Source organism: Zonotrichia leucophrys, chromosome 13, assembly GCF_028769735.1.
Source record: "Zonotrichia leucophrys gambelii isolate GWCS_2022_RI chromosome 13, RI_Zleu_2.0, whole genome shotgun sequence".
In the NCBI taxonomy this organism is placed as follows: Eukaryota; Metazoa; Chordata; class Aves; order Passeriformes; family Passerellidae; genus Zonotrichia; species Zonotrichia leucophrys.
The window spans coordinates 5170452-5188690 of NC_088183.1; the positions used below are offsets into that span (position 1 = coordinate 5170452).

General features: G+C 43.9%; 1 protein-coding gene across 2 annotated transcripts; it reads left to right on the forward strand.

Moving 5' to 3' along the window:
* Positions 1 to 55: 55 nt before the first annotated feature.
* Positions 56 to 17559, forward strand: GEMIN5 (gem nuclear organelle associated protein 5). 2 transcript variants are annotated; one of them, XM_064724765.1, is made up of 28 exons: positions 56 to 257; positions 468 to 622; positions 1052 to 1233; positions 1606 to 1757; positions 1969 to 2100; positions 2948 to 3080; positions 3543 to 3702; positions 4316 to 4528; positions 5193 to 5278; positions 5766 to 5860; positions 6469 to 6605; positions 7619 to 7692; positions 8086 to 8267; positions 8377 to 8516; positions 8901 to 9072; positions 9268 to 9495; positions 9971 to 10084; positions 10279 to 10407; positions 10699 to 10794; positions 11063 to 11200; positions 11540 to 11687; positions 11809 to 11928; positions 12799 to 13009; positions 13579 to 13836; positions 14440 to 14602; positions 15217 to 15778; positions 16187 to 16283; positions 16838 to 17559. In XM_064724765.1, the coding sequence occupies exons 1-28, from the start codon at positions 74 to 76 to the stop codon at positions 16991 to 16993; spliced, it is 4617 nt and encodes a 1538-aa protein (XP_064580835.1). In that variant the 5' UTR covers positions 56 to 73; the 3' UTR covers positions 16994 to 17559. The 2 variants fall into 2 exon arrangements, with proteins under 2 accessions (XP_064580835.1, XP_064580836.1); XM_064724766.1 differs by having other exon boundaries at positions 1972 to 2100.
* The last annotated feature ends 680 nt before the right edge of the window (positions 17560 to 18239 follow it).

Below are 18239 nucleotides of genomic sequence, written 5' to 3' on the forward strand. Positions count from 1 at the left end.
CTTTGCGGCGGCGTGCGCGGCGCTCGGCGGCAACGCCCGGAGCACGTGGGGCGGCGCGGGGGGACCCGGGGCGATGGCGGCGACGGCAACGGGGATGGGGACAGGAACCGGGATGGGGGTGCGGGCGCTGCCCGCCTCCCCCAACTGGTACAGCAGCCGCTGCAGCGATGTCAGCAGCGACGGCCGCCTCTTCGGCTTCGCGGCGAGGCACCGCATCTGCTTGCTGGATGTCGCCGCCGCCGCGCCCACGTTTTACGGTACCGGCACTGCCTTCGCTGTGCGGGGGCTGCGGGGAGGGACCGGCACAGCCTTCCCTGTTCCCCGCACCGTGCAGGGGCTGCGGGGCCTCCCCACACCGGGAGCCCAGGGTGGGCACGGGGGATACGGGGGCTCGGCGGGCTCCGGGCGGCCGTGGGAGGGCTCGGCAGGTTCTGGGTGGCCGTGACGGTCGCTCGCTGTCGCGACAGGGGAGCTGATCGGACACACGGACAGGATCTCCGGGTTCGCCTTCTGCCACTGCCCCGGGCACGGCGGGCTCTGCGCCAGCAGCTCGGACGATGGAAGCGTCAAAATCTGGGACAGCGGGACCCTGTCGCCGGTGCTGGAGTACAGCCTGCACCAGGTGTGACACGGGACGGGGACTCGCGGGTGTTTCGGGGCTCACACACAAAGTAGGTGAGGCTGCTTAGCCCAAAAGCGAGTTTCAGACCCGCTGTGGTTAATAATCCTGTTTGGCGCTCCAGGGCGCTCTTTGTGCGCAGCCCGCAGCGCTGTTCATCCCTGTAATTAGCTGCTGCTTCACCCAGCTCGCCTAAAATGATCTCAGCAAATTGCTGTGCCCTCAGGACAGACTAAATGTGTATTTAAAGAGTTACTGCGGCTCGGGAGTGCCCATCAGCAGCTCCATCCATCCTCTAAGGCCTGAAAGAACTGAGGCACTCGGGGACAAGCCACAGTGCTGCTGGGCACTGCTCTCAGATGATTTCCTGCTGTTACTCTGTGTTAGGTGACAGTAAAACAGCTCTAAACCTTTCCAATGCTCTTTCTTCAGAATGCCATCTCAGCCCTGCACTGGTCCCCTCTTGTGAAAGATCTAATTGTGACTGGTGATGAGAAAGGTGTCATTGTTTGTTACTGGCACAACAGAAATGACAGCCAGCAGTTCTTCCCAGAGCCAAGGACGGTGTACTGCCTCACCTGTTCTCCTCATCATGAAAACCTGGTGGCCATTGGGTAAATGCTCATTATTTAGTGGTTTGTTTTCCTTATGTTTTGTTTTCTTCTTCTGCAAGAATTAATTATGAGGTTTTGCTACATGGTTGAAACATTAATTCTAAGAGACCTGAAGAGGTCTTGGTGAGACCTAAGAGGTCTTGAGACCTAAGAGGTCTTGGTGGCTGTTCTTCTAGTTTTGGAGTAAAACAAATTAGAAATAACATTTAGATTTGATAAACAAAAGCAGAGAAATCTGTAAAAGCGTAATGGTCCAGCCTGGCTTCTCTGTAGTAAGGTGGTAGTGACCCTGGAAAGAGGCTGTAAATCACCTTGGATATTACTCCACAAGCATCCAAGAGTCCCTTCATTAATTTAAGTCTCTGCTTTCAGCTACAAGGATGGCATGGTGGTGATAATTGATATCAGCAGGAAGAGAGAAGTCGTGCACCGGCTGAGAGGCCACGAGGATGAAATCCATGGCCTGGCCTGGTGCCCTGTGCCTGGGGAAGAAAGGTTACTTGCTTGGCAGGATGAGCTCCAGGGTAGGTGAACATGATTAACAACTTGTGGAGTAATTTTTAGTTCATGTAAATGTCCTTCTACACTAAATTTTTTACAGAAGGTTTGTAATTAGCTAACCAAGTGATAAATTCAACAAAATCTGATCTGATACAAATCAATATAATTTTCCGCTCATTTTTTATGAAGCTTTGATTTTTTAAAGCATAATAACGTGACTTCAATGGTGTTCAGCAGCTCCTTCAGAAGAAGGCAAGGTTCCAAATGGGGAGTTGACACAGGACACAGCCACAAAGAAAGGTTGTTACCTGGCCTCTGGAAGCAAGGATCAAACCATACGAATATGGAGCTGCACCAGAGGCAGGAGTAAGTAAGAGATAAACAAGAACAAGGTGTGGAATAACTCCTGAACTGCAAGTTGCCTTTTGTGCTGAAAGCATGGGGAATGTAATTGAAGCTGCAGATTCACAGGACTCCTCTGCTTGTCTAGGTTTGAAAAGACACATGTCCTCTAAGGAAGACAGGAGCCTCCCTTGAAACAGAAAATGCAAAGCCCCTCCCTCTGAATTATTATAATTTTGAAATTAAGGGGCTCGCAGGCAAACATATGGGAGTAGGAATAACAGTTCTCTATTAGGAAAAAAATAAAAATGCAGTAATACCAAACAACTGACAGGGTCAGAATCTGACCTGACACCCTGTGGGTCAGGGTGGTGGCAGCAGTCCCATTAAATGGTGGCTGCAGCCCCCCTGCAGTGACAGGTGTGGTTCTGCTGGAGCAGGGATCCTGTACAAGGGGGGAGTTTTGTTCTGAAGGTCCAGGGATGGTGGAGATGGGCCTGAAATTCCTCTGGGAATCCAGTGGAAAAGGCTGCTGTAGTTTTCCAAACCTCAGATTGTATCCAGGTCAGAATGCTTGGCTCCTCCCTCTGGGTGGAGCATCTCCCAGTGGGATGATAGAATTTTATCAGCCATTCAGGGACACTCAGTGGCCCATGAACAGATTTTCCAGAGGGAGCATTGGTTGTGGAAGAGATAAAGAAAACTTCCCAGTAAACAGAGGATAACTGTCCCACCTTTAACAGATGGTGACAGAATGCACACTCAGCCACATGAGTGCATTTGATGCATGAGTGCACAATTCTTGCATTTCCAACCTAAGATACTGAGAATTTGCACGTGTGAGATGCAGTGATGCCTCCTGGTCCTGCAGGTGTGATGACTCTGAAGCTGCCACCCACCAAGAGGAGAGGAGGGGCCGTGGACCCGGCGGTCAAGGAGCGCATCTGGCTGACGGTGCACTGGCCTGCTGGCCACCCCTCAGACATCCTGTCCAGTGCCTTTGGGTGAGTGGGACACCCAGCAGCAGCTGCAGAGTCACTTGTTCCTGCTGAGGAAGTGCTGAGTAGAAAAGATCCCCACTTCTTCCCTCCTGTCCAGTGTTACAGGAGAAAGCAGGCCAAGAGTTAGAGTTCAGACTTTGAGAAAATGACTGTTTGTCCCATAATTTGTCCAATAATCTGAGTATTGACTGCTAATAGCACTAATTGTGGTTTTGCCCATCTACTGGGACTAAATGGCATTTTTCAGGTGGAGTTTGGGTGTGTGGCTTTTTACAGATGTCTGCAGAATCTATTACTCCTGTAGACTTGCAGTATATTTTCATATAGTCTGTATAGGACCTGTGTTGTTCTTCTGAAGTGAAAAATTAATGCTCCTGTAGACTTGCAGTATATTTTCATATAGTCTGTATAGGGCCTGTGTTGTTCTTCTGAAGTGAAAAGTTTAAATAAATTTCAATTTTGCAGAGGAGAACTGCTCCTTTGGAATTTGACCCAGCCTGGCAAACGAAAGTGGACTCTTCTGGGATCTTCAGAAGGACAAAACCACTCTCGAATTGTGTTCAATCTCAGCTCTGTGAAGCACCAAGACAGAGAGCTCCTTTTTTCCATTTCAATGGACAGAGATGTAAGAACCATTTAAAAATTAGCATAGGAATGCTTCTGCAATGCAGTTTGACTGAGTGAGACTAACCCTTCTAGGGCCACGGTTTTTCTCTTGAAATGGGTTCATTTTATAAGATCATTTTCTACCATTTGTCCTGAGCACAAGTTGTGTTTGTTTCTGTTAGTTTATAAGCTCAGTCTCTTACCATGGTGGAGTGGAATGCTTATTACATTCTAGACTTGAATAGTAAGCATTTAATGAAAGGGGTTTTACACTTCCTTTCCTCTGTATTTCACTTTTAAAAAACCTGGTTTTCCTTCTTAAAATCATTCCATTGTAGAAACTAAAAAAACTATTTTTATGGATTTTTAAAAAATTTTTGGTCTTTTACAGGCAGCAGAGTGTCTCCTGTTTTGAAATTAAAAGAGAAGCTTATTAAAATATATTCATTATGTCTATTCCAGTCTTGCAGCTACTGCAGCCCTGTCTGTCACATGGGATCCATGGGTGCAGATCACATCCTGCCAAGCCTTGCATTTGACCCTTCCATTCTTTATTTCACTTCTGCTTTGTTTTCCTTGTCCTTTCAATCACTCTGTATTTAACCACTCCTTGTCCCTCAAATATTCTTCAGGTGAAGTGCTGGGATCTGTCCACTCTGGATTGCAGCTGGACCATGCCCTCCCTTGGGGGGTTTGTCTACAGCCTTGCCTTCTCCCCTGTGGACTCGGGCTGCCTCGCCATCGGGGTCGGGGACAGCATGATCCGAGTCTGGAATACTCTGTCCATCAACAACATCTATGATGTTAAAACCTTCTGGCAAAGCATAAAGTCCAAGGTTACAGCAGTAAGTGTTGGATTCCTTTTTGTTCCCTCCCTTGTCCTTTTCACTCCATTTTTTTCAAGTATGTTTTTCACTCTGAAGGTCTGTCCCAACTAAAATGAGATCAAGCCATGTTGTTCATTTTATACTCAATTCTTTCTGTGCACAATACATTTTAGAATCTGGCAGCAAGTTTTTAGACCTATTTACAATCTTAGAAACTTGCATTTACATCTAGTGGAAATAAGCTGAAGTCCAGTTGGCTGTTATGTTACTTTTTCACTTTTATTCTCCTTTCTTGCTTCACCCATGGTTGCCCTGCTCTGCTAGGAAGTTTTGACAGACACAAAAAGCCAATACAACCAACATAGGTGTCTTCAGTTGGGGTTTAACCCCTGATTGGTCCAAAGCTACTGCCTGGTAAAATAGCTGGCAGCTCTTTCTGTTTTGTAATGTAGGTATCAAATAGGATTTTAATTATTTTACTCCCTTGCATCTTATCCCATCATAACTGGAAGGGGGAAAACCTTTGATACTCAGAGCAGAGTGATCAAATCAAGTGGCTGTGGTTGGAAGGGTTGGTATAAGGTCCTTGCTCATCAGTTTCAGCATTTTCCTTTTGTTTATTATTTAGCAATAAAATGTTTATAACTTACACATCTTGTGTCTCTTTATGTTTTTCTTGCAGTTATCCTGGCATCCAACAAAGGAAGGCTCCTTGGCTTTTGGAACAGATGATGGAAAAGTTGGCATATTTGACACCTTGTCCAGCAGGTGAAAAAGTAGCTTTCAAATTCATTAGTGTCAGATCTGCTGGTGTGTTACCACTCAGGGCTGGTGTGGTCTTTCCTGAGGGATGCCTTTGCTGTTAGATGAGTGAGATTAAATTCAAATTAGTCAAACAGGTGGATTTTCAGTACCTTTTTCATTTGCATCGTGTCTGTGAGCTTCTAAGGTGAACTTGCTTTAAGATTAACTTAAAATGGCATGACCAGAGATCACCTGTGGGAGGACATCAATTATAGGAAGACTTTACCCAGAAAGGCATTTTCAGGGAAGGAGGAGCAGCAGGGAGGGGAAGGTCACCAGGAGAATTATGTTACAATTTTAGTAGTGTCCTACAGCAGATGTTAAAGAAAACTTGGTTAAGCCATGGCTTTGAGAACACCTGGTGTCTCAAGTATGTTACTTTTATTTTATCTTCTTTTCATTTCCATTTGCTGAAATCTGACTGCCCCTTCTTCCTTATCTCCCTGCCCAGTGCTAAGAACAAGCCACCTCAGATCTCCAGCACCTACCACAAGAAGACAGTGTACACATTAGCCTGGGGTCCTCCCACTCCTCCTCTGATTTCTGGTGAGTCTTCCAGCACCTTGTGACAAAGCAGAATGTCCATGCAGAGCACCCAGATGCCAGGAAGCTGCTATTCCCTCCCTTCTTAGGAGAAGGAGCCCCATTTGCTTGGAGTCAATCCTTTGGAGCAGCTAAGAATGTGTTCTGTTTGAGGAATTTTAACAGTTTTAACAGCAAGGCTAGAAACTCTGGTAGTTTGTGAATTCTGGTACCTTCAGCAGACAGGTTTGAGTAGTGCCCCACACCGCTGGGTTGGCTTCAGGGTGTTCCAGGCCAGGAGCTTCACAGGCTTCCTGCAGCAATTGCATCAAACCAAATACAGGTTCCAGAGTTTCTGCCATTTGAACTTTAGCCCTTCTTACACAACTTGGATTTTTTTATTTTAGGGGTCAAAATTTAAAGGGAATTTTATTGGTTTTGTGCTATGAGGGATCTGCTGGTAAAAATGAGAACTCCTTTTAGAGGGTTGTACTGTGAGAATTTCCTGCTGCTGGACCACAGGCAACTGAAGGATGTATATTGCTTTTTGAAATAATGCTTTGATTTATAGTGGGAGAGATTAGTTCTGTGAAGAAGAACAGAGTGTAATTAGCTCTTCCTCTGTTGTATAGGAGAAGAAAGTGAACAGCCCTCTGTAACTTTATATAGTTGTGCTGGAGAAGGAATTGTTTTTCAACACAATCCCTGGAAGCTTAATGGAGAAGCAAATGACATCAACAAAGTCATCAGAGACACCAATTCAATCAAAGTGAGTATGAATTTCAGGAATTTTGTGGATTCATAGTAATCACAACAGTTTCCATGGCCTTGTAGTTCTGAGTTTCTGATTTTGCCTTTTTGATGTGTTTGTAACAAAAAACTTGAACCCCTCAGTCTCCAGGGATGAACTTCAGTGACACTGAGTCAAACTATTTGGAGTTGTCTGAAGAGGGTGGTTGGTATTTGTTTTCTCCTGGTGTCAACATGGCACATCTTTTTCTGGCATCAATTGCATCATTTTTTACACTGTGATTTACTTGGGAAAGGTAAGTGGGAGGTAGAGTTTGGGTTTAAAACTGTGTGTGGGAAAACAAGTTTCTCATTTAAAGCAATCATGATTTTGTAAGAGGCTGTTTTTCCATTTACACTGCAGCCAGTGCAGAGTGATCACTGAGTATCTGCTCAAGTGATCAGTCATTTCTTAGTTGGAAGTATAAAATAAGTGAAGTGGGCTGGATCTTCAGTTCTTTCAAGTCAGCTGAAGTCAGTCCAGGGGTATTGATTTGTATCTGCTGGATTTTGGCTTCTTCCTTGAGTTAAGACTCTCTGAGTTTAGAGAGTAATGTCAGAGGCATTGAAATGATTATATTTAGGTATCTGAGTTGTAAATTGTATGTAGCTTTTATCTGAATTCAAATGAATAGGGATAATGAAATATAAACTTTGGTTTCTTTTGAAGTGTGAAAGAATTTGCTTGCAATGTCTGGTGCTTTCCAAGAAGTGTAAGGATATGAAACATCAATGTCCTACTGGAATCCAGACAAAACTTAAAAATATTTCTCAGAACTAAACAGCAATAAAAACCAATCATTGGTTCTTGCATCAGTAATTTCAGTCTTAATTGCTCAGATTTATGCCACTGCTACAAAAGCAATGGATACTGTTATGATTTTTCATTTTGCAGACTAATTGCAGCTCTGTCCAGTTGCCAGCCTTGCTCTGTGGAATGTATGTGATAGAGATTTTAGAGGTTTTGGCAATAATTGTGTCTTCTTTCTGCAGCACAAGCTGCCTGCACGGACAGAGGTCAGCTGGAAACCAGATGGCAAACTCCTGGCTCTTGGCAATGAGGATGGGTATGTCCCACTTGTGGGTTCAGGTGGTGTCTGCTGATCTTGACTTCAGTCACTGTGGTGAAGCAAAAGTATTTTTTGTTGCCCTGGTTTGTCTCTGTTCTTTCACTGCTGATGTATTTGAATTATGATAATATAGAATTCCCTGCTGTTATTTGTTGTAGCTGCTCTTGGCATGGAGGATCCTCATTATCACATTAAATTCTGTTTCAAGGATCCACTCATGGTTGAAATGCACTTTTGCTGATCAATGAAAGCAGGATTTGAGTTGGTTCCAGAAAGCACAAACTCAGTTACTCTAATTCACATGCTCCAATTCTGCTCATGCAAGATAACAAAAAAGTTCCCATTTTCACCAACTACTGAAATTCTTACACTGTTGTTCTTACATTTCAGCTCAATTGAAATATTTCAGGCACCAAACTTGAAGTTGCTCTGCACAATCCAGCAGCACCACAAACTGATCAATGCCATTCGTTGGCACCACGAGCACGGGACCCAGCCAGAGCTGAGTTACTTGATAGCTTCAGGCTCCATCAATGCCACCATTTATGTGCATAATCTGAAGAGTGTTGTAGGTAACAGTTTGCAGATCATATTCCAAATCTTGGCATAATTTTCTTTTTTTTTTCTGTTTTGTCTTTCTGCCTGTCCTTAATAATTTTTCTTTTTCTTTTTCTTTTTCAGAGAACTCTTCAGAAAATCCTTTGACAATAACAGAGCCTTTTCGAACTCTGGCTGGGCACACAGCTAAAATCACAAGTCTTTCTTGGAGTCCCCACCATGAGGGAAGATTGGTGTCTGCTTGCTATGATGGCACTGCACAGGTATTGTCCAGAACACCTCAGAATTGTATTTCAAATCATCCATTCCACAGCTGTCATTGTTTTTGTGAGATAAACTATTGAAGTACTGCAAGTTTACCTTTTCTAACCATCTGCTGGTTCTGGATACCTGATATGCAGATTTTTGTGATTTGTGAATTGATTTGTAAATCCAGTCATTAAGGTTTTCATATTAGCATTTTTGGATCCTTAGAAAAGAAAAATGTTGTGCAGTTGTATCAGTGCAAACCTATTTGCACGTTGGTGTTTGAAATACCCCTGCAAAATCCCAAAAGACAAGTTCCTACCTGTGCAAATCATGAGAAAATGCAGAGAATTAGATGCAGAAGTGACTTTGAGCAATTGCATTTCTTTCTTGTTGCCCAGGTGTGGGATGTGATGAAGGAGGAGCCACTCTGCAACTACCGAGGGCACCAGGGCCGCCTGCTGAGTGTGCAGTGGTCCCCAGTGGAGCCAGACTGTGTTTATACAGGAGCAGATGATTTCTCTGTTCACAAATGGCACATCTCCAAGCAGGAGCACACAAGGCCTCCTCAGGGTGAGTGTATTCAAACAGAAGATCTTCCCTGAGGTGATGTTGGAGCTGAGAACTGGGAGTTGTCCTGTTGAATTCCAAATCTGTATCTGGGTTTAAATTGAGTAATCTTATTTGGAAACTAAATGTTGATCCTGAGATATGGGCAGTTAATACACTAAATTTTGCACTTTTTAATTTTGCGCCTTTTGCACCTAGGCAAAAAGAGTATAGAATTAGAGAAGAAAAGAAGTATCCAGCCAAAAGTCAAAGCCAAGAAGAAGAAAAAGCCTGTAGGCAAGAGTCCAGGCAAGCAGGATGCAAATGATGCCATGAATGGAGATGAGAGCATGAAGGAAATGCTGCTGGAGGAAAATGGAGTGTCAGACCATGAAGAAGAAAAAGAAGCCCAGGAGGCAGAGTTGGCTGATAAAGTCTCTGTGACTGGTAATAATCAAATCCTCTTAGTTCAATGTTTCCCAGACTGTTCAGCCCTCAGAGCATCACCAAGTTTAATTTTCATGCAGATTTTCTTATTGTTTGGTTTTATTGAAATTGTCCACTTGAAGGAAAAAGGCTCTAGAATGCCTTTGATAATTTTCTAAACTAGTTTGGGACTTAACTGTCTTTAGATAAGAAAATTCTGGCCTCGTGGAGTTACTGTATTTGAAACAATGTCATTTTTGATCAGCATTGATAAATGTTATAGTACTGATGGATCTTCATTGGTGTCCCTTGACATCTCATTTAGTCTTGTGACAATTCTCTGTTTTCTTGATATTTGCTTTCCCTAAAAAGCTGTTAAATTCTGTGGCAAAGCAAAGCTTGGTTTCTATTTCAAAATTAATGTAACAGAATGTGAATATGTGAATTATTCTGTGTGCATTTCCATTCATTGCTTTTCCTTTTTTTTTAATCACAGTGTCCAGGGATACATCTTCATCTGCATGTGATTATTCTTCACTCAGCTTGCCAAAGCCCTCTGTGACCCAGAAAGCTGCTCCTGTGAAAAAGGATCTACCTAAAGAGAAACCAAGTTAGTATGTTTCAGGGATCTATAACAGTCCTGTACCAAGGCAGAGTTCCCCATTCTAGACTTGTTTGACTGCAGCTTCCCTTCCTAATGTGACACCAAATTAATGCCAGAGAAAGAAAAGGGTGCTTCTGAAATAGTTTGAGGGGTTCTGCTCTAAATGCAGCAACAGTGACTAAAATTGTCTGATTTTTCAGCTCCTGATGCCTCTCTGAAGAAGAGGAAGCCTCGTTCTATTCTGCCCTTCAGCACATTAATGGATCACAGATCAAAAGAAGAATTGCATCAGGACTGCTTGAGGCTGGCTGCATGCCTGAAAACTAAAGGTACCAGTATAAAATTCTAAATACTTAAAGGGTAGGTGCTCTCAAAATCAAGTGTTCAGGGACTTGACTTCAACCACAGCACATTTTTAAAAATCCTCACCTTTATTAAAGAGTGTGACTTGGTGTGATATCAAACTTAGATCTGAGTGTTGACTAGCAAATTATTAAATCTGCTGCACAGGAAAGAAAGTAGAAGACAGAATTACTTGCCAGCACTTGAGTGGTACAGTGACTTGGCTGTTCCCAGCTTTGTGTTAAATCCTAAATATTCATTCTTCTTACCTGGTTTAGATAATAATGAAGATGTGTCTTCTGACGTCAAGGATTGCATCCACTTGGGGCTGTTCACAGACAGGGATTCTCTGCACAAGATGATTGATATGGAAGGTAAGTGCCATAAAGAATATGTCCCCTATAACTGTCATATTCAAGTAGAAAACAAATTGGGAAAATGCTTGAGTTTTCTTTACTGTGGATTACAGTCTAGGATTAAGAATGCAGGTCTGTGTGAGAAGAATATACATCTTTTTTCCAGATAATTTTTACATCTTTCAGATCTAAACCTGCCTTATCTTGAGCTTGAATGATTTCCCTTTTGCCAAGCTACTTTACTGTGACAAATGATGCTGATGGGAAATGTGTTTGCTTCCAACAGGAAAGCACCACTTGGAGAATGGGCACGCAGAGCTCTTCCAGCAGCTCATGCTGTGGAAAGGAGACATGAAGGGTGTGCTGCAGGCAGCTGCTGAGAGGGGGCAGCTCACAGACCAGCTGGTGGCCATGGCACCCATGGGTAGGTTTGCTCTGGCACCACATGAACTGCTGGCATTGGCTGCCAAGGTCCCCTCATTCTGGTGGTTCTGGACAGAAACTCAGGAATTAGTTCTTTGTGACATGATTAGCAGTCCTTACAGCTTGCTGCTGGTTTAAATGTGCTTTTAAGTTACTTTACTGGCAGTGAATGTTCAAGCCTTAGTTTTGCCCTGCTTCATTGACTTGTGTTAGGATGGTTGAGAAATAAAAAACTAACCTGGGGCAGAGAGGTACAGATTGGAGAAACCAGTGATGGTATCACCCAGGAATTCTTCCAGTCATGGAACTGCCTCCAGTGGTGTTGCCTTCTCTTTTGCAGTTGGATACCAGGCCTGGGTGTGGACAGTGGAAGCCTTTGCCAAGCAGCTGTGTTTTCAGGAGCAGTATGTGAAGGCTGCCTCCCATCTCCTGTCCATCCATAAAGTCTACGAGGCTATTGAGCTCCTGAAAGTGAACAATTTTTACAGGTTGCTCTATATTTATTTTTAGCACTTTATCTTGGGTTTTTTTTGTGGGTAGATTGAGCATTTTGGTTCACTCTTTGCACACAGTTTAACTTTTCTGTCTGGTTTCCCTTGTGTGCATTAGGGAAGCAATTGTAATGGCCAAGGCCAGGCTGAGACCAGAAGATCCAGTGCTGAAGGAGCTCTACACCAGCTGGGCAGCTCTGCTGGAGAAAGATGGCCATTATTCCATGGCTGCCAAATGGTGAGTGCTGCTGGGGAGAAGACAGAATTGGTTCCATGCCTCAAACAAAGAAGGTTCTTGGTTTTGTATCGGTTGAAATCTGTTAACTGGTCTGGTTGTCAAGGTGCTTTCTGAGCCTGATCTCACTCAATTTCCTCTAATGTAGGTGGGAAGAGAAGCTTCAAAGAGCAGTTCAGAGCAGAAAGCCCAAATGCCATGTTATAGTAGAGCCATCTCTTTCCACAGACATTACTGGAAGTTTTTGAAAACTAGTCTAGCAAGGCTAATATTAAATTGTCTACAAAAAGGCTTTGTGAGATTTCCAACTTTTCCACTGGAAACATGCAGTGCAGCAGTTCATCTTGAGTTTCTTGAAGTCTTAGCTAATATTCTGGTCATTGGGGTATCCTGCTCCAGCTGGAGTGTTTTAACTCTGTGACTACCAAAATTACTAATATCCCTTGAAATATTTTGGCTGGAGCAGTGTCCTCTGCTTGATGCTGATGTAAATTCTGGCATTTTTGTGGGTATCTCTCTTGTGAAAGGATTTGAATGAAACCCAGAGAAATGCAGTAGGGACAAACAGCTGTATATAACCCTTGTCTCCTGAATCTGTTTAGTTTTATTGCTCATCCAAGCCATGTGTGGCATGCAGACCATCAGGGATTTCAGTCCTGACTTTTAGGCTGTGTGACTTCCCCTTTGTGGCTTTGCATCAGATTGTTCACCATATGTCTGTAGTAAACTTTGATAAGAAAAAGTGATGAGAGCTCTGAGAACCTGTGGAAAATCCAGAGTCATCTTCATTTGTGTATTTGTGCTACTGTGCTGCAATATAATTTAAAAACTATTTCAGTCCACATCAACTTGTTCTGCTTTTATCTTTTTCAGTTATTTGGGAGCTTCCTCACCCTATGATGCAGTTAAAGTGTTGTCAAAAAAGGGGGATGTGGCATCTCTTAAAACTGCTGCTGAGCTTGCTCTGATATCTGGGGAGGAGGAGTTGTCAGCATCTTTGTCTTTGAGATGTGCCCAAGACCTCCTGTTATCCAGGAACTGGGTGGGAGCTCAGGAAGTCCTTCAGCAGCACAAAACTTTATTTGTGAGTCTGGTCCTTTCCTTTCCACCTTCTTCAGTGTTGTCTCTCTACAGATTAACATAACTTGGCACCAGTTCCCATTTTTTAATAGTCCACAGTTGGTCCTTTGGGCTGGTTTTGCTTCAAAATATTTTTCTGGGAGTACATTGGAATGGCCCTATGGAATGGTCATGGTGGGGGGTGTGTAGACTCTGTGCTTGTTGTTATATGGGAGGTTGTAGAGAAAAGTGGGATTCTTTTCAGAAATATTCTTTCTTTAAGAATCTTTTAAGCGTAATACTGATCATGAAAAGAGAGAAGTGAAATATTTGTTATTTATATTAAAGGAACAAATGAGCCAACTGTAAGTCCAGCTGCTGGAGGCTTAGATTTGAAATGTTTTCGTGGACTCAGAAGCAGGTGGCTGCCTTGGCTTGCTCTGAGGTTTCCTTCTGACATCCCTTAGGCTCTGTCACCAAGGAGCTGCTCCCAGGCACGATGTTCTGAAGTCACTCTCCCTGCTGTGGTCAGCAAGGGATTGTTAGTATGGTTGCAGCAGCTCAGTGCTTTTTATTTTTCCCTCCTTGTTAAAGGGACAGAGACTGGTTTTCTGCCTGAATGAGCTGCTCTGCAGCTGCCTCAGTGAGAGGAATCCCTGTGAGAAAAGGAGCCCTGTGCCCCCCTGTTACCACAGCTGGGAGCTGAACAGAGAGGCCCCATTTTTGGACATGGTGACACAAGTGTGGCAGAATGTGCTGGGCATGGACACCACTGAAAAAGCCACCTGTGCAAAGGAGCAGCTTGGCAAGATTGAGCATCCTCCTTCAACCAGCAACACACACCCAAAGCAGGTAAATGGAATTTGATCTGTGCAGGCACAAATCCTTACTTGGGGATGGGCAGTAAACCCAGCCAGTCTGTGGTGTTGCAGCAGCCATTCCCAGGGAGCTGATGTCTGCATTCTTATGGGGGTTTAGTGTGGGAGAGAGATGATCAGCTGCTGGGACAGCTTTGTGTAGCCACCAGTTTGTTTCTGGCAGGGTAAGAACTGACACAGGGTGTTGGGATCAGCACTGAGGTCACTGAGATGTGCTGGATGGCAGTGATTGACAGAGCTGAGGAGTCTCAGCAGTGATTGTTAGGGGAGGAAGGGCTGCTTGTTGTCAAGTTAGTTTGCAAGGTCTGTCCATGGACTGATGCTCCTGCAGCTCTTCTCTGTGACCACAGTGAGTCACTGCTCCCCCTTCTCATCTGTTTGCTGAGACACAAGTCTGATTTTACAGCTCCAGGTGATGTAGAAATGCTCTATCCCCTGCATGAAGGAGACTGTGTAAATTGCATTGTCACTAAAATTGCTTTTGGTCAAGTCATGTGCTTCTGGACTCTCCCACAGTTGTCATAAGCTCACACTTTGTAGTAAAACTATTAACTGTACTCTCTGGTGCTTCCTTTAGGTGCTTTTCCATATCTCCCATGACCTGGCCCTTGCAGCCCTGAGCTGTCACTTGGGTATGTGGGATGAGGCAGTGAAAAGTATTCTTGGGGCTGTGAGCCGCAGCTTTGATGCTGGGAATTTCACTCTGATGCAGGAGATTTGCAGTATCATCCTTCCTGAGGGTGAGTCTCCCCCTGTGTCCCTTCTGGCACTGACAGGGCTCTTTCCTGCCAGCACAGCTCTGTCCATTAATGTTCCAAAATAATGTTTGGAAGTAGCAAGACATAGACATGTCTGTGGAAACTTGTGGAATTTGGTTAGTGCAGAGGCCACTGGGCAATGAAAATTCCTGACTGGGGAAGGAAGCTCAGCTGTGTCACCTGGTGGGAGTGATGTAGGAAACTGAGTGAATTCTCTTCTGTGAGGGAATGCTGTGTTCATTTCACAGCAACACATACTCCAACTTGTCCTCTATTCTTTGTAGGTTATGCAGTGCATTTAGTTTGTGGCTTGTGATTATGTGACTCTTGTGTTTTGCAGCTTGAGACCAAGGAAGTTTGCTGTAGCTGATGAGAACAGTTTAGCTAGAACAGAATATTGTATTCACAAAGATGCCAAAGATGTTTTTACTTTCATAGTTTGTGCACTGCTCTGCCAGCATCTGAGTAAATCCCTGATTTGAGTTTCCAGGGTATTCCTGATTTGGGTTTCCAGGGTTTCCTGGTTCATTTACCAGATCTGCTCATTGTTTTTAGAAAGTTCCATGAACTATCTGTAATCCTTTTCTCATTTTTAGGCTGTGATGACCTGAGAGACAAACTGGACAGCACAAATTCTCAGAGCATGGATGCCTGCAGGAGTCTGGAGGGCTTTGTGGCTTACAGACAGCTCTATAACCTGTGGTGGAACTCACCCAAAGACTCCCTTGGCCTGCAGAAGGCTGTGTTGGGTCCCAGTGAGCAGACAGCTCTTGAGAAGAGCTGTGTTTCAGGTGACCCAACCCCTGAGGAAACGGTTCAGCCTTCAGCTGAGATGGGTGAAAACCTCTGCAGTACAACTGAAGTTTCCAAGGGTGAGACACAGAGTGACTCAAGAACTGAATCAGGAGGTGTGGCAGACAGACAGTCAGCACTGAAGGGTTGCCAAGTGCTCCTTTCAGAAGAGATGGCTGCCTTGCAGAACACCCAGAGGGACATAGCTGAGGTGCAGGAGACCTTAGCAGAGATGATCCGCCAGCATCAGCAGCAGAGGAACAATCTCCAGGAAAACACAAATGGAAACACCCAGGGCAGCAACGTGGAACAGAATTCAGAGACTGAATCAGACAAACCATGCTCTGACAGCAACCAGATGAATTGGTAAGACTCAGCACAGGAATGAGTGTGTTGAAGAGTGTTGCTTTTTTGTGTGTCTGTGCAGGAAATTCCTTGTTTTGCCTAGACTGCCTCTAATCTCCAGCTCAGAAATCTTGCATTTCCCCTGGGCTGAACCACCACATGCATAAGCTCAGAGCAGCTGAATAGTTTTGTGATGCATGAGGTGTTGTTACAGTGAATAAACAGGACAGCTTGAAAAAGGGAGGATAATGAAAAGGCTGAGCATGATCTAATAGTTTTCTTTGTTAAATGTTGGTTTGGGACTTTGGCAAGAATGAGGTAGAGCATAAACCACTCAGCCAGTTCTCTCCTGTGCTCCTTGTCCAGGAGGGAGGCTGCACAGTCACCTAACAAAAGAGTTACTCATGACACCTGCTCCTCTCTTGACAGCAAAGATGAAGCAAAGCAACCAGTTACACTCCCTGAGCTCACAAAGCAGCTTCTGAATGCAAAGCAGAAATTAGCTGAATTCCCAGACAATTTAAAGGTAAGTTTTCAGAAGAGCCATTGCAGTTTTGAAAAAAAGTCATTCTGTAAGGGCAGCCTTACCACAGAATCCCTTTCCTAGAGAAAGGAACAGAGACATCCCTTGTGATCCTGTGGCAGTTTTGAGAGAGAACTGACACATGGCAGCAGGGTGGTGTTTTTCTTTCAATTATTATTTCCCCCATGCAATTGGAAAGCAAAGCTGAAGCTACTGTGTGGGGGAACTCAGTGAGATACCCTATACGGATCATCCCATGGATTTTAAGAATAATCCCTTGCTACTTATGTATGAAAAAAATTATAAACAATGAAATCAAAAATTTAAACTATAAAATGGCCTTTATAGATAAAGAACTGTAGAAAGTACACATAACACATTCAAAAACATGTAACTATGGTGATGGGGCAAGAGGGGCAAACCTGGATAAATGTGAAGAGAAAATGCATCTGACTCTTCTGAGAATGCTACAAAGCCTTGTCTTTAGAGAGCTGCCTGATTGTGTTGAAGCACTGTAATACAGACTGTAGACATCACCTCATGGTCCTTTTTTGCAGGCCTTCCCATTCCCTGACGTGCTGGAGTGCTGCCTGGTGCTCCTTCACCTGGGATCCCAGTGTCCCCCCGAGCTGCAGGAGCAGGCTCTGGCTCTCCTGAGGAACCACGGTGCTGCTGCTGTTTACAAAAAGGCTGCCAGGAGCTTCTTGACGTGACAGTGGAGACCAGAGTGCCTCCCCTGAGCTGCCTCCTGCTACTGAACACTAAGGCTGCTCTTTCTTCAAGTGAAGGCTTCTTTTGATGGCTGTGGCTGTTACTGATACCAAATGTCAGGTTCATACACATCCACTTGTGCTCATCCACTGATACTTATTTAAGGAGACTGTTAGAAAACTGAAAAGCAGTAGTGAACTGTTATAACTGATTTTTGTATGGTTTTTTTTTTTTGTTGGACATGATGCTATTGAAAGCTCTTGCTATTTATATGCAAGAGAAAGTTTTGAGCAGCTGTGTAGTCTTTCAGCAGAGGAGGAAGAGTAGCTGCCCTCAGGAAAATCAATGGTTTCTGTAAGCAAACTGACCCTTAGGCCAGTATTGTTCTTAAAAGCTTTCTGAGTTTATTTTCTCTCCTTTAAATAAAGTCTTCTACTACCATGAATTGGTATTTAATTTGATATATAGAAATAAGTTCTCTAGAATGGTGCTGTTCTAGAAAGTGCCAAAACCAGTCCTGGATTTTGCAGTTTTAAACATGGAGTATTTTGACCAGTCTTACAGCTCACTTAAAGGCTTTGTCTGTCTTGTTAGAAAAAGTAACTTCTATGAAAAGCACAAGGGTGCATAAACCTTAGTGAACACAGCATCTGTCTTAGTCATTTTTAGAAGCAAGGTTTTAAATGCAGCAAAAAAAGTTGATGGGGGAAAGTGTGCATCATGAATTTATAAAGTTTCAAGTACAGTAAAGATTATTGTTTAAGAATTAAAAGAAGTGATGGATTTTTAGATCAAAAGCTGTTCCACATTCTTCCAGCCAAAATGCAGACTTAAATTCTGACAGATTTCCTGCTTCAAACTGAATAAAGCCTCAGAGCAACTTCAAGAGCAGCAGGTGAAAGCCAGGGGTTAGACTGAACGAGATCACTGATTAAACACATCTACAGAGGCAGTGCTGCCACCAATTTGAATTTGCTAAATTCCTTCCAAAGCACCTGAAAACCAGGCGGGGGAGCCAGTGCTTCACCAAACTGCCTTCCTGCACTTGGAGCAGGAGCCTCTGGAGTTCAGATGAGCAGAAAACTTCACACACAAGTTTGTCCTTTTAAGTGACCACTCTGCAGAGCAGGAACACTGCACCAGAGTGAGCAGCAGGGAGAGAACAGCTCTGCCAGAGCTCTTCAGCTCAGCTCTCCTCAGCTACTGTACAAGAAGCTCCAAAGACATTTCACTAAATGGTAAAGGAAA

Excerpts from the sequence above, each read along its gene's own strand:
- GEMIN5 (XM_064724765.1), top strand. The coding sequence starts at position 74 with ATGGCGGCGACGGCAACGGGGATGGGGACAGGAACCGGGATGGGGGTG. Across the intron at positions 6,606-7,618 it reads GAGACACCAATTCAATCAAA|CACAAGCTGCCTGCACGGAC; the intron begins GTGAGTATGAAT and ends TTCTTTCTGCAG. Across the intron at positions 11,929-12,798 it reads TATTCCATGGCTGCCAAATG|TTATTTGGGAGCTTCCTCAC; the intron begins GTGAGTGCTGCT and ends TATCTTTTTCAG.